Source organism: Varroa destructor, unplaced genomic scaffold (assembly GCF_002443255.2).
Source record: "Varroa destructor unplaced genomic scaffold, Vdes_3.0 BEIS01000003.1, whole genome shotgun sequence".
NCBI lineage: Eukaryota > Metazoa > Arthropoda > Arachnida > Mesostigmata > Varroidae > Varroa > Varroa destructor.
Genome location: NW_019211456.1, coordinates 18,626,717 through 18,640,385, shown reverse-complemented (window position 1 = coordinate 18,640,385; position 13,669 = coordinate 18,626,717). Strand labels below are relative to the sequence as shown.

At 37.4% G+C, this 13,669-nt stretch overlaps 1 protein-coding gene and 1 long non-coding RNA gene across 4 annotated transcripts in view; one reads left to right on the top strand and one right to left on the bottom strand.

Annotated features, from left to right (window-relative positions):
* Window positions 1–2,513: 2,513 nt before the first annotated feature.
* LOC147756621 (uncharacterized) lies at window positions 2,514–3,694 on the bottom strand. The gene is made up of 2 exons (XR_015323725.1): window positions 3,548–3,694; window positions 2,514–2,986 (listed from the first exon to the last, which is right to left on the bottom strand). It is a non-coding gene; the product is annotated as an uncharacterized LOC147756621 (long non-coding RNA).
* A 26-nt stretch (window positions 3,695–3,720) lies between these two features.
* The window catches only part of Uggt (UDP-glucose-glycoprotein glucosyltransferase), a 16,540-nt gene continuing 6,591 nt past the window's right edge, over window positions 3,721–13,669 (top strand). Inside the window, exons 1-23 of one of the 3 annotated variants that reach the window (XM_086983597.1) lie at window positions 3,721–3,838; window positions 4,199–4,423; window positions 5,581–5,737; window positions 6,246–6,376; window positions 6,525–6,628; window positions 6,952–7,059; window positions 7,187–7,256; window positions 7,778–7,951; window positions 8,234–8,373; window positions 8,656–8,791; window positions 9,277–9,401; window positions 9,645–9,779; window positions 9,955–10,056; window positions 10,242–10,389; window positions 10,536–10,664; window positions 10,917–11,007; window positions 11,164–11,280; window positions 11,543–11,658; window positions 11,835–12,054; window positions 12,247–12,387; window positions 12,557–12,903; window positions 13,028–13,200; window positions 13,410–13,550. In XM_086983597.1, the coding sequence (XP_086839723.1) occupies window positions 4,313–4,423; window positions 5,581–5,737; window positions 6,246–6,376; window positions 6,525–6,628; window positions 6,952–7,059; window positions 7,187–7,256; window positions 7,778–7,951; window positions 8,234–8,373; window positions 8,656–8,791; window positions 9,277–9,401; window positions 9,645–9,779; window positions 9,955–10,056; window positions 10,242–10,389; window positions 10,536–10,664; window positions 10,917–11,007; window positions 11,164–11,280; window positions 11,543–11,658; window positions 11,835–12,054; window positions 12,247–12,387; window positions 12,557–12,903; window positions 13,028–13,200; window positions 13,410–13,550 (3,116 nt within the window). In that variant the 5' untranslated portion in view covers window positions 3,721–3,838; window positions 4,199–4,312. Of the gene's footprint in view, window positions 4,424–5,580; window positions 5,738–6,245; window positions 6,377–6,524; window positions 6,629–6,951; window positions 7,060–7,186; window positions 7,257–7,777; window positions 7,952–8,233; window positions 8,374–8,655; window positions 8,792–9,276; window positions 9,402–9,644; window positions 9,780–9,954; window positions 10,057–10,241; window positions 10,390–10,535; window positions 10,665–10,916; window positions 11,008–11,163; window positions 11,281–11,542; window positions 11,659–11,834; window positions 12,055–12,246; window positions 12,388–12,556; window positions 12,904–13,027; window positions 13,201–13,409; window positions 13,551–13,669 lie in introns of all 3 variants that reach the window. The other 2 variants (XM_086983598.1, XM_022798343.2) reach the window with 2 other exon arrangements.

The window sequence follows — 13,669 nt, the reverse complement described above, 5'->3', positions numbered from 1 at the left end:
CGTCATTGACGGTTGTCAGAAAGCGACAGAAAAGGCCGCTATCGGTCGTTATTTTTTGAGCAGATGCCTGACTTAGCCCGTATGAGCATCGTCGTGGAGGATCGATGCATTGGTAAATACGTCGTTTATACATCAAACGCACTACGATTAAAACTGTATGCTTAAACCAGTGTAGGATCTGTCACGTGATAATCCCACCTAGTTTTTGGGGCACCTATAAACCTAAAGAGCTCCGAGTTCAATTTATAGCCAGCAAACGCTAGACCACAGCGCACGCCGAGCTTGACAGCATTTAAACAGCAGGAGATCATATTCCTCATTCCGTTGGGCATTTTGATTTTACTTATATACAAACTATTTCCGACAGATGTCGAAATTTAGAGTGAGCGAGGCGAGATGAAATCAGCAATCACCTGCTAGAGCAAAAAAATTCGTTGGCTTAGCTTCAAGGCGATTCATTGAATGAGCAGTAAACAGCCCAACCCAGAATCCGGTGCTTATCTACATATAGCACTGTTCGCTTGTTACACTGGATCTTTAGCAAACGTTTTTTGTTTCATAAGCTCAATCATCCGGGATGGAACATCGAATATATGAAGAAGCAGACTCTCTGACTAACCGCTCTATTCCTCATAAAAGAGAAAAAAAAGTTTGCAAGGTGCATGAAGTAACCGATCTATCAACGTATACGCATATACACTCTCTCGCATACTATGCGTGCAAATCAGATCACAAGTTGCTATATTTCTGTAATAAGTACAAACGTTGATTATACCTTACATTGTTTTCTTTTGCTTTGAACTAGTAAGGCGACTTCACTTATACAAAACTGTTAAGCCATATGCTTATTGAAGTGCAATAACCAAATCGGTGAAGCCCATCGACTAAGGTGTAATAATTCTTCGTGGCGACTTGAAAAAATAGTTAGCCCGCAACGCTCATGCCCCAGACAAATAAATACTGTAAATTGCAAATTTTTATAGAGAAACACACTCACTTACAAAGGCACAACGATCCGCGAATACATACTTTTATTTTTCCACCAGTTTCGTAAAACTATTTGACCTCGGCCAGATCGCGTGTCAGTGACAATAGCAAAGATACCATCATCATCATCAACCGCTTAAATAAACAAAAAAACAGCGTTATGCTTCAAGGTTGTTTGGGCGTTTACAAAAAGCGTCTCAACAATTTTACTGTCTGTCTATTTGTCGTCTGCCTCTTACTTTTGCTACGTATCTACGGCGTAGTGCAATTTGGGCCGCTGTTTTAAACCTGTACAACTTCGCAACAAAATCCCGCCAGTCGGTGCGGCATAACTGGCCATAGTCCATTTATCGCTATCTTTTCCACTATTTCGGACAAGAGTAAAGTACTGCTGTCTCGATCGTTCATTTTTTTTATCAGGGCCATGATGTTCCGGCCTACCAACCACCCCCTCCCCCTCCTCCCCCCAACCCCGCCGTTTGGTCGTGCTATCCGAATAACGATAATTCGGAATATTATACTATCAACTACCGGAACAGTGCTTTTTAAAAAATAATTTTTTAAAGATATATGTGTACACATACAGAATATGCCGTTCTACCTTAAGGGGCTTAACTATGTCTTATATATAAAGGTACATAGAACTGGATCTAGAGGTCAGAGGTGCCAAAACATCGTCAACATATGCTATATTGTATAACTACTCTGCTTCTCTTGTTTGCGCCTGTAGAAGTTTTTCATAGAAAATGAAAAGATTATTGAAGAATAATATTTTGTAATCGCGATTGATCTAACCAATGATCTTTCATCAGACAACTATGTTCATTAAAGGTCATACGCTTTGAGTGCGTATAGAGATAGTTTAAGTAAGCGCTTAGCAATTGAGAAAGCCGGGACGAGGGCGGACGATTAGCACTAGAATTTATTAATACGATACATGGGGTTTTGAAATCTAAAAAGCTAAGAGCATTTGAAGTAGCAAAATCTGGCCGACCAAAAAGCCAATTTGTGTTTGAACGTTTGCGTTATATTTGGCTGGGAGAAAAAATGTGTAGAATAGATTAATAATGACCGCTGATTAAGCCATCAATGAATTTTTTTTTATCGTTTAAATAGTTCAAAGTTGGCTAAAACAAACCCGACAAATTCCGTATAGCTATGGAAGCAACAGGTGCTTGCCGTGGGATTCGCTTCAAGCTCCACATTAGCCATCATTGCATGCGTCTTTTCTTCGCGTCTACAGCATTGATTCTAATTTAAGCATCTATACAGGTAGCAATCCAAATCATTCGTATAAACAAAATTAATGGCTGATCCGCCAAAACGTTTGCACTATCGATTGTATTGTATATAAAACTATCATTCGCCGAGTGAAGGATGGAGTACTTCTGTTTTGCCTCTGGCTTTCTTTTGCAGGAAGCAATTGCCGTGCCAATTGTTATATAAATGTAAAGGTTACATTGTAGAATCGACTAAGTAAGTGACTAAAATGACAGCTTGCTATAAATAAAAAGAGCTTATCACCGTCAGTTTTAGTGGTGAGTATTTATATGAGGAGACGACAGAAATGTCCAGTACCAGCAGCATACACATTGAAATATGTTGAAAAAAAACACAATTTTCAAGGCGACCTCTTCATTGACTTGTCGTTGCTCTGTAATCTTTATAGGTAACTGACTGCCGTTAATAAACACGCGCTGCATTTATAACTTTACCGCATAAATGCAAATAAATTCAAGGCACGTTGGTTTGGCTACCTAGGAGTATAAAAAATTTAATTATGAAGTTTTTTGAGTATTATCTGCGCAAAAAACTCCTATATCCTCATTCTGTGAGCTTCCTTTCCATTATGCAGTTAATCTGAGATCGCATAAGGGTAACATAAAAGTAGTAAATAGACCAGGCGTTTCGGTTTTATTCGTGGACCATACGACAATCAATTGGTAAGCAAAAAGCGACAATTGGCGAGAAAAACTTCTACGACAAAACCTCATACGACCTGTAACAAAAAAGATACCGCATTTTTATTTTCAGCGGGTTAACGTTTATGCAGTCTAGCAGGGCTGAATAGTATGTCGCTTGCAATTAAACATTCCGTTGCAACTGAACTCAAACTTTAGCCTAAATGAAAAGACGTACTTCGAATTTAGATGTGCCTTCTCAACGAAACCGCAATCTACCGTTATCGTAAAATCTTCGAAAATAGTTATTCTTCAGTTACACTTTGCAGGAATCGTTTTCATTTGAAACATTCAAAATTCCGCTTGTCAGGATTTTATTTTTAGAAAGATACGCATTATCTTTGCATCGATGCACGTTCGAAACACAAATTTCTAACTTTCTAATAACTATTGGGGTCAGGTTCTTGCAGTCCAGTATACGTTCTAGCTGATGTGGCAGGGTACTGATGTACAAAGCTGCGTTCTCATTGCGTAACATTTTCGAACATGTTTTTATCGATTGTTTCCAGCATCGCTTATGGAATTTTTCTATGTATTTGACTAAAGCTGTGCATTTTATATTTAGCCCAACACGGTTGAAGCACCCGTTTAATACTTACTTTGCACAGACCCCACAAAAGTTATCCTATACTTTACGTTGTACATGACTATCAACATTAAAACGTAGTAATTACTTAACACGATTTGCTTGATCCACCGTTATCTTTTTCATGCTGCCGCCAATTCCGTCTGCTCCATCCTGCAGATGTTTGTAAACAGCATAAAACAGAACAAGCACTCTTGCTGGCATACGCTGATTGGCCGGTTGTCGGTACCATGGTAGGCGCAGCGGTCGCTCGAAGCGGTAGTTAGGCTCCGTGGTAGACGGAAAAAAAAAGAAGGGTCGACAAGTCAGTACAGTGAAGCGACTCTAGTCGCGTAAATGTGCTCTTGTGGTTTCGAACCAGCCGTCTAACATTTCTGTCTCGCTTGCCTTATGCATACATGTAGAGAGCGCTATAAATCCGTTACAGGCGTGTAACTATAATCATACTGGGTGTTTAGCATAGAGCGGCGTAACTTGCTAATAACATCCCATATCCAGTGCTGACAAGATCTTCTATAGACGAGTAACACGTATAGTATATAAGTGGTTATTTGGTGTACTGACTTTAGTTTTGTATGTGTGCGTGCGTGGATGTGCTGCTCTCACAAATAATTACTCTCGTTGTTCGTTTGATCTGTGATATTATCTCATCAAATTCAAGTAGACAAACACCTGATCTCAATCGAGTCGTGATGATGTAGAAACAAAAAGCCACTAGAATACTACTGGTGCGTTCGCCTTACGTTCGATTGCCATCAATCGAACACGACACCTCACGATGAGTTCTGCGATATTTATCTGGAAATCATCTGGTCCCCGCCAGAGTACAGTTCGGAATGTTTTTTCCTGTTTACTACTTACGTCTCTAGCTTATGCGGTACTTGGCAAGGTTTGTATATAGATTTACATAATTCGTAACAAAAAAAGAACTAATGCTAACCATGTTAAAAGCTAATTTGCACATCGTCTGAACCCTAGCTAGTAAACTGACGGGTTTCGGTTTTCGCTATATCTAATCCTGAATGCTCCTATAAATTTGGTTTCAATGCATATTGTCATTTCCGTAAAGTTTGTCTGCATGAATTTGCTTTTTATTTCAGCTCTGCTTTTCTGGTAAGCAGAGGTATAGAAATACATTCGCCTATATAAAGAAAATCGTTTCGTGCGTTGTACCTTCTACTACTTCAGAATCTCCTTTTTTTCATTTTCGTCGCCAATATCTATCTGTGATGCTGCAAAGTACACGTATACGTTCTAATGGCATGAAATGCAAATGCTTTTTTATACTCTTACTGAAATATCATCCAAATGTCCACACATAAACTATCTATATCGTACATGCAATTTTTACACCGCTCCATTACGATGCTTTTTTGATGCACCTGCTGTGGCGCTGAAATGTTATGAACAACTACTGTGGAAATAACAATAACATACATTCAGTAAACATTTTGAGTCGAACAAAACACGCTTGACATAATTTGTGCTTGTACGTCCCTAGGGAGTTGCGTTTGAAAACGATGAAATCGGTTCAGTTACTATAGTTGCTAAATACTGAGCTCGACTGTATCCAGATGGGCACGGTGGACTAAGATTCAGTGTTAAAGTTTATTTAAGTTTATGATATATTAAAAAAAAAAAAAAAAAGACTAAACCCCTTTAAAGAATATTAAAAAAATGAAGCTTGGCTAAACAAATTAAATTAGTATTTTCGGTTTTGCTTCTACTCTGTCAGACATATGTTCGAGCTTTATGTAAGCATTCATTAATTTTCTTTCAATGTATGCGATCGGCTTACATAGACGCCTTATTATTAAAGGAATCGATCGATCTCACAAAGCCCACAAGACGACACGTTTCTACCATTGAAGGTGCAATTGCTGTGTGAAAATAGAGCATTACCCAAAGCGATTGAAATATGACAGGTTGCACATTTCGTTACCCTTTTCTTGCGTACACTATTGAAATAGATTCGGAACGAGTTCGAGCTCTTCATTCGTCCTATGCTTGTATCAATGCTCATTCGTAACATTGTCGATATTTCAGTTAAATCAAAAACCACTCACAGTATCGCTGGATGCTCGTTGGAACCACACACCTCTCCACCTGGAAGCCGCAGAATTTTTTGCAGAAGATGGTGCAGATTCATTTTGGAAATTTGTTACCGATCTGCAGACTCTTGACCTGGAAAGCTTTATCAAAGGTACGCTGTTATTATTTAGAGGAAATAATAGTTACGAACCGATATAAACTGATATAAAATGGTGCAAATGCGGATCGCATATATTAAACTGAGTATTCAACCTGTGTGGTAATGTCACAGATTAGAAAGATAAGACATACTTTTTTTAAATATACGATCAACCGCCAAAATGTACGGCACAGTTGCCGTCACGGTGGAGTTTGATTAACTAACGAAAAAGCAAATCCATGCAGCCATTATACGTGGGATATCTTTGGAATAAAAAGCGGCAGACAGATACGTCTGGACGGCAGATAAGGTTGTATAATGTACTCGTGTCAGTCTCAGAGATTAAGGGGGTACAAATTTAGATGTTTTCTGGAAAATACGGGATTATTCATTAATGGCGTAACGAAATACTCATTAAGCAGAAGAAGGGCGAAATAGGAAAGAAGCCAACAACACACCACGACAGCATCAACACATCTGACGACCAATAAAAATGTGTTTGGTTGCCTTTGGATTTCAGCTTCCGAAAAACTTCAGTACGAGTCCATAGTGGAGTTGGCTTCCCGACAACTTAGCGAGGGTAGACTTGCACTATTTAAGTTGTCGCTCGCCTTAAGAGCGCATTCACCGGCTGTCGAAACCTTCCAACAGGTGAATACACACCTGATGGTTTAACTCATTTTTGCATTATCAATTGTAGACAGTGCAACTTTCTACAGAAAGGATAGGTATTGTTATATGCTTCTAAAGTTTACAAGTTTTTCCCTTTTGTCTTATTATACATAAATGATTTTTGCAGATTGCGCGTGACAAGAAGCTTCCTGACTGTGAATTTGTGCTCGAGTTTCCCGGTAACGAGTTCACATGTTCTCTTGATGAAATTGATCGATTCATCGATAAAAAGTCAGTAATAATCCGTGATTATAGTTTTGCTTAGTTATTTAAGATGAAAGTTGATATTTGCTGCGTTATTTTGGGATACTGACAGCATATTAATTACTGCATGTGTTAACTATTGTATCGGCACAGGTCGATGTTCGTTAGGATGCTAGCCATGTATTGATAAGTAAATAGATAAATTAACAGTACAATATATTTATAAGAAGTTCTTACACGATTAACATTTGAGTATTTTTATATTGAATATAAATAGTTAACTTTGGTATTATCTCATTGCTAATTTCTATAACTATGGACGTATTTTTGCCAAAATGTCTTTATTTCAGAATCGAGGGAAAAGTTGATATTTACGGTGTTGACCATGAATTTGGGGCTTTATCGAATGGTATGCCAGTTGTCCTTTACGGTGATATGGTATCAACTGGCTTTCAGAAGTAAGTCTTTTTTCAACTTATCAACTTCACCATCAATCATATTTTACTACTTTAAAAATGGAAAATTTCTGATAACGTTGTTATTCAAAAGTGCTTAATTAACAGCTTTTTACTGGCCGTTCTTTAGATATCATAACGCCCTATTGAAGCGGTATAGTCAACGAAAAATTCGATATATTCTTCGTCACTATGTCCATGTAAGTTGAAAATTGAGATATGTAACGAAAAATTATGTTGGCTGATTTGTGCATGGAAATAGGTCGTTTATGCTAGAACATGCTAGGCTTCTATGTTACGATATGGAGGATAATATTTGAACTAATTATGATTTAGATCATTTGGAGGCCTTTGCGAAGAGCCCGTATACGCAAATTATAATCTCTGTGACGTTTTTATTTTAAGCTTATAGGCAACTGAGTGGTGCATTTTTGTGTATGAATCTAACTTTAATTTAAATATAGCTAAATATATATATATATATATATATATATATTATGAATCTGAATATATAATCTAAATAAAAAATAATTATCTAAATATGTAATTTGAATATAAAATATTGTGGATAAAATGTGTGGATCGAAACATCTAAGCGAGACGTGTTAATTAAACGCGTTTCGAATATGGAACGTTAAGTGCAGTGAAAAAAGTTGTAGGACATGTATTGACTACTGTGAGCAGAATTTATGTCTTGGATTAATGCTTGTTTATCGTACAGAAACCAGTTCGGCGACAAGTTCGCCTCAGCGGCTACGGGGTGGAAATGGCTCTCAAATCAATGGAGTACAAATCCCAGGACGACACAAACTATAAAGAGAAGGAGGTGGCAGAGGACGAAACTGTCGAGACTTCGGAGGGCCATAACGACGATAGGGACATTATCCATATAATGGTATACGATTACGAATTTTTTTGTAAAATATGTCCTTTTCAAACGCGTCTATATTTTTTTTTACCAGGATCTATATACCAGGATTTATGAATATAATATTACAGGACCTTAGTGGTAGACCAAAAAATCTATAGCATGTGTGATCAACTTTAGGAAATTATAGGATGGATATGCGTATGAAAAGATAAATTAGAGTAAGTAATTATAAGCCTGTCGTAATTACAAGTATTACGGTATTATAAATATTACTTACAATGATTTCGATTCATTTTTTTACTCAAGGACGCGGAACTGACAAACCTAAAAGAGAGCGAAGTGGAAGAATTGAGTCTTCAGCTCGCTGCAAAAATTCTCAAGGTTCCGCCCGAGCGACAGCTAAAAATGTTTCGAGACCTCGCACACAACTTCCCCTCAATTGCACGGTAAGCTGAAAGATACAGTCTAAACTGTGTCTCAAGGTAATATTGCTGTAACACGGAGACAGATATTTTGAAAATGCAGTATTTTTGACTTGTGGGCTTATATTCTGTTGCTAATACAATACAGTAAATATTAATAAAGGTACGATGTATCAGTATTAAAGTGATAGAAGAACGCAACGGTGATAAAGAGTTTAGAAAGTCAACTTCTCTTTTCATAAAAAAATATAATTTATATGAAGAGTTTAAATTAGGGATCCTTGTTATTTGGCATATACTTTACAGTTCTTTGACGAGCCAGAAGATAGACCCAGATCTGAAGAGCGCTGTTGAACGTAACAAGAAGTATTTTCAGGCCTACCTCAATCTCGAAACTACCGATACGGCTCTATTTATCAATGGATTGTATTATGACTTAGAGGTTAGACTATTCTCATAAAAAAAGAATCAACTTTATTATAAGTGAAATAAGAGAGACTATTGCTAATACAGCGAACTGATCAGGAATTTTTCGAGTTAGTGTCATTTTCCAAGTTCTTTCTGATATTTCGGTATTTACTATATATATATATATATATATATATATATATATATATATATATATATATATTCTGTTCGGCATTGACAGAAGTAGTACAAAAACATGCTATGGGTGAAAGGCGTTTTTTAAATCCTGGTAAAAATAAATTAGTTTACTGATAAGCTTTAGAAATTGATTTTTAACTACCAAATCTCACTTTTCATTAATTATTAATTAAATAGGTATGCTGTGAGGTTCTTTTTAATAAATTTCTAACCTCCTTCGTTGAAATCTTTTTGTAAGAATAAGTCAAATAATACTTATGGAGCAATAGTAATAAAACAGACGGGTTAAATTTAATCGCCGTTTGAACGTGACCTTGTTAGGTGAGCGATATGTTTGTTCTATTGGATTCAATTAAACAAGAAACGCATCTATTAGAGGATTTAAGGGATGTTGGAGTCGAAACAGAGGCGATCCCGAAACTTATGAAGCTTGATTTGAATATCAAGTAAGTGTTCATTATAGAAAATCGGTGAGATCTTTTTGACATTTTTTTAAAAATAAATACTATTTTTTTTGTTTTTTTTATTTTCTTAAATTCTTAAAATTTGTAAAAAAGAAATATCTGTAAAAAATAGAAATAAAAATAAAATACATATATATGAATCAATCGTAGTGTTATTCACCTTTTGTATGAGTTTGAGACTGAGGTAAATACAATTATGTTAATAACTGGTGCTGCCCAACATAGGAACTCCGTGTACGGCGTAGACATTCGAGATTCCGCAGTACAGTATATCAATGACATTGAACTGGACTCAGATTATAGGAACTGGCCAAGAAGCCTACAAGAAATGCTCCGACCCACTTATCCAGGAATGCTTAGGTAAGAAGAAAAAAATGCATGTTTCTGTCTGTACCTGAAGTACGAACTTTACAAGTGTACATATTTATGGTTTCCAGTTTATAATTTCGATACTCTTGTGTCGTTAATCCATTTTGTTACTAAAACAAAGTCTAGAAATGAATGCTTATAATAATGTAATTGTTGCACCCTGCAGGTCTGTGAGACGTAATATATTTCACTTAGTGATTGTGGCCGATCCGGCTGCGCCAGAGTGCAGGGACATGTTCAAATTTGCTGAGAGTTTCTACATTCACAGGTAAGTTTTAAAGACAATAGAAGCTGGATAATTGACTAATGAGATATTAAGTGTAGTGCATTTATCTCAAAACCCACTTTAAGCTCAACAAATTGTGGTGAAGGATAACTAACACATCTGTTCCGCACATTATTTTATTATTAACTCTAGCTAAAAAAAAAAAACTGATTCTTGTCTTTCATTAGGGCCCCTCTGCGGATCGGTTTTGTCTTTGCCGTGAACCCATCTAAAGATGCAACTGGAATTTCTAATGGTGGCGTAGCGCTCTTGAATGCTTTTAATTTTATCTCTCAAGAGAAAAAACCGTTCGATGGACTCGCCTTTATCACAGAGGTTAGTAATGCAGGCGTGACTTTTCGGGACTGAGTCACGCCCTACCGAACATTATTGTTTTAGGCTACTCAGACTCATAAAGCGTTATGAAACGCACATGACATAAGTGCATAGTAAAGGTATTCAAAGGTATATTCTATTTTCAGGTGTATGCTAGTCAAAATGAAGGTTACATCGAAGCTGAAAGGGTGATATCAATGTTTAAATTAAAGTTTCCCTCTGAAGACATCGAAATGGTGTTCGGTGCCGACAGCGACTATGACACTGGACGAATGGTGAGTATCTAGTAAGGCCTTATAGGAGTTACACATTTCTCCAAAATCTTAAACACTAATGTTTAACCGATGTGAAACTGTGTAGGTCCAAAATGTGCTTTCTCAAAAACGTGATCTGTTGTTGTCGAACTTACGATCATGTAATATCTCATTATTGTGCAGTTTTTTCACGAATACGATATATCTGATGAATAATATATGCACGCATAACCAAAAAGAAGGTTAATTTAACAACCAGTGCTTTACCTTTAGCTCGCGTGGGATTTTATCAACCGGGCAGGCGTCGGCACGCCTCCACTGGCTATGCTTAATGGCATCTCACTGAAAAAGGAGAATCTCAAGGGTAAGTCAGACCGTGTAAGTCCCGGTTATAGGACATATTGCCATATGTCTTGTGAGGTACCTCGTCGCCCGGTTTTCGTTAGTTATGACGAACCAAAGATCTCAAGCTTGTGAAAACATCAACTGTAATAAAATGGTGCTTCTTTTGTAATACTAGGCGACATGTTCGAGGAAGCTGTTTTGACGGAAATTATGAAGCAAACTCCGAAAATACAACGAGCGATTTACAAAGGGGAACTGACTGATCGCGATTTTGTCATCGACTACCTTATGAGTGAGTACCTCTATTATTTATAAATCATGAATAAAAGCACCTTCATTATCATTAAAGGAGTAGGATTTACTCTTTTTTTCTCTAAGGACATGAATATGGACATGAGACGATAATGATATATACTGTAAAGTTTTATTTACCTAAAAACTTCTAGATATAAAAACACAAACATTTTTAGCTGTAGTTGATGTTTATCTACTTCCGTGTTTTGACATAGACTTCATTGTACCACTCTAATGGTTTTCGTTCCTGGTATTCATAGCTCGTGATAACATAATGCCTCGCTTGAATGAACGCGTTCTCAACCCGCCCAGCAGAGAAGACACCGTGTTTGTTGACTTTACCGGCAGAACTGTCACCGATATCAATGCTGATATGGTAAGTGTCGTATCAGTTTAAAGCGAACACTTCTCTAAATTTCTACCTGGATGATGGATTTGGATGGAACATAGTGTAGTTAGATTAATGCGCACATATAAAAGCAAGCCTCTAAAGAAGAATCAGCTTTGTGTACAGATCTTTGCTTAATGTGTGATTATAAATATATATGGCAGATGGAAAACCTCTCAGCAGCTGATCTGGGCGCCAGTTTTGCTCAGACTTTGCAGCATCTGGGTAAAGGTACTGCGTCAGTGCCTTTAACGATGTGGATTGTCGCTGACTTTGACACTAGTTCTGGGCGGAATTTACTAGGTCACGCCCTAGAACATCTTGGAAACAGTGACCACACACGGCTTGGATTTATCTATAACAACAAGAAAGCTGCGACCGCCGGTAAGATTTCTTCACGACGTCATTCTTTCTGGAATCACCCGTTGGTCGTAAAAATGGTTTAGTCAGCTTTTTTTTTAGTTTAATTTCCTCAAGCAGATATTAATTGGAATGTTTTTTGACGAGATGTCTAGTCAAGTTCTTACATTTTATTGCTCTGACACCCGAATAAATTTTTCGAGCGATAAATTCCAGGTGAACTAACAACTTTTGTTGAGTCCGCTTTGCGATCGCTAAGTTTCATGGAAACACGACAGTTCTTGACCAGGCTAGTTCGAAACTGGGATAAAATTGGATCAGGAAAAGTCAAGGCGACTGATTTGCTACCCTCAGGAAGTATGCTGTGCATGGACCTACTTTGTCTTTGAAAAGCTCTACAAAAAATTGTTAATTGACAAGTTATGGAAAATCTGATAATTATCATATAAATAATATTATTTAAGAAATCAGTGATGACGACTTGTACCTTATAGTAACAATGCGTCACGGTGTACACTGTGTATAGCCAACTTCAAGTTACTTCCGGACGATGAACTATCGACGATTGTGGCTCTTCATCAAGCTTTCGCTCGCACTCTCAAGCTAAAGCCCTCTTTACGTGCAGTTATTGTTAACGGAAGACTGTTAGGCCCATTAACGGAGAGCGAGGACTTCACTGCAGAGGATTTCAATCTTCTTGAACGACTCAGCATGGCCATCTACGGCGTCAAGCTTATGGAGCTATTGGATGGTGTCAGTAGCAATGTGATGATGAAGGCAAGCTCTGTTCTACAGAGATTTGCCCAGAGAAAGGTTCGACATGAGGTTAAGTTTGCCACTGAGCAGTATGGCGTAATCAACGTTTCACGTAAGGTGAGCTGAATATTATTTGGGCATGAGCCGATTATATGTAAAGAAATTCAAAGAATTGATAATTTTTTGGTGTTCTGACTCCGGTTTTTTGTGTGTTTGCAACGTTTAATTCTTTCTTCCACAGGATAAGGACTCGGCTGCTCATGACATTACGGTCATAGTAGATCCCGCATCTCGAGGCGCGCAGAAGGTTTCCCAGATACTACTTTTGCTGCAGCAAGTGGTGAACGCAGATATTCGTGTCTTCTTTAGCTGTAGCTATGGAAATAAAGAGCTTCCACTAAAGACCTATTACAGGTAATTTTAGTTTTTACAAGTGTATGTAGTAGAGTATTTTTGTAATATCATACGTAAGATTCAGCGCTCATTTAGGTCTTATTAAAAGTCAAAAAGTAGCCTAGCGCGTCGTATTAAAATGTTGCACCTAAGTCATTAGAAAGCTTTTAGAGATTACGTAAAACGATGAAATATTTTATTAATGCTTCTCGACTCTGTCAATGAACCAGATTCGTGGCATCGAGCGAGCCCCAGTTTGGTCCCAGTGGAGAGCTTTCAGGACCACGCGCAGTATTCGTCGGACTTCCATCGAAACCCATATTAACCCTTGCCATGGCCACTCCAGAAAATTGGCTTATTGGCGCAGTTAGGTAAGATATGCGTCCTTTTACTAATGTTGACCCCAATACTTTTATCAATTACTTTTATCAGTTAAAGCGATTTCATTACATGATGCATATTTACGTTTTTTATATATATATATATATAG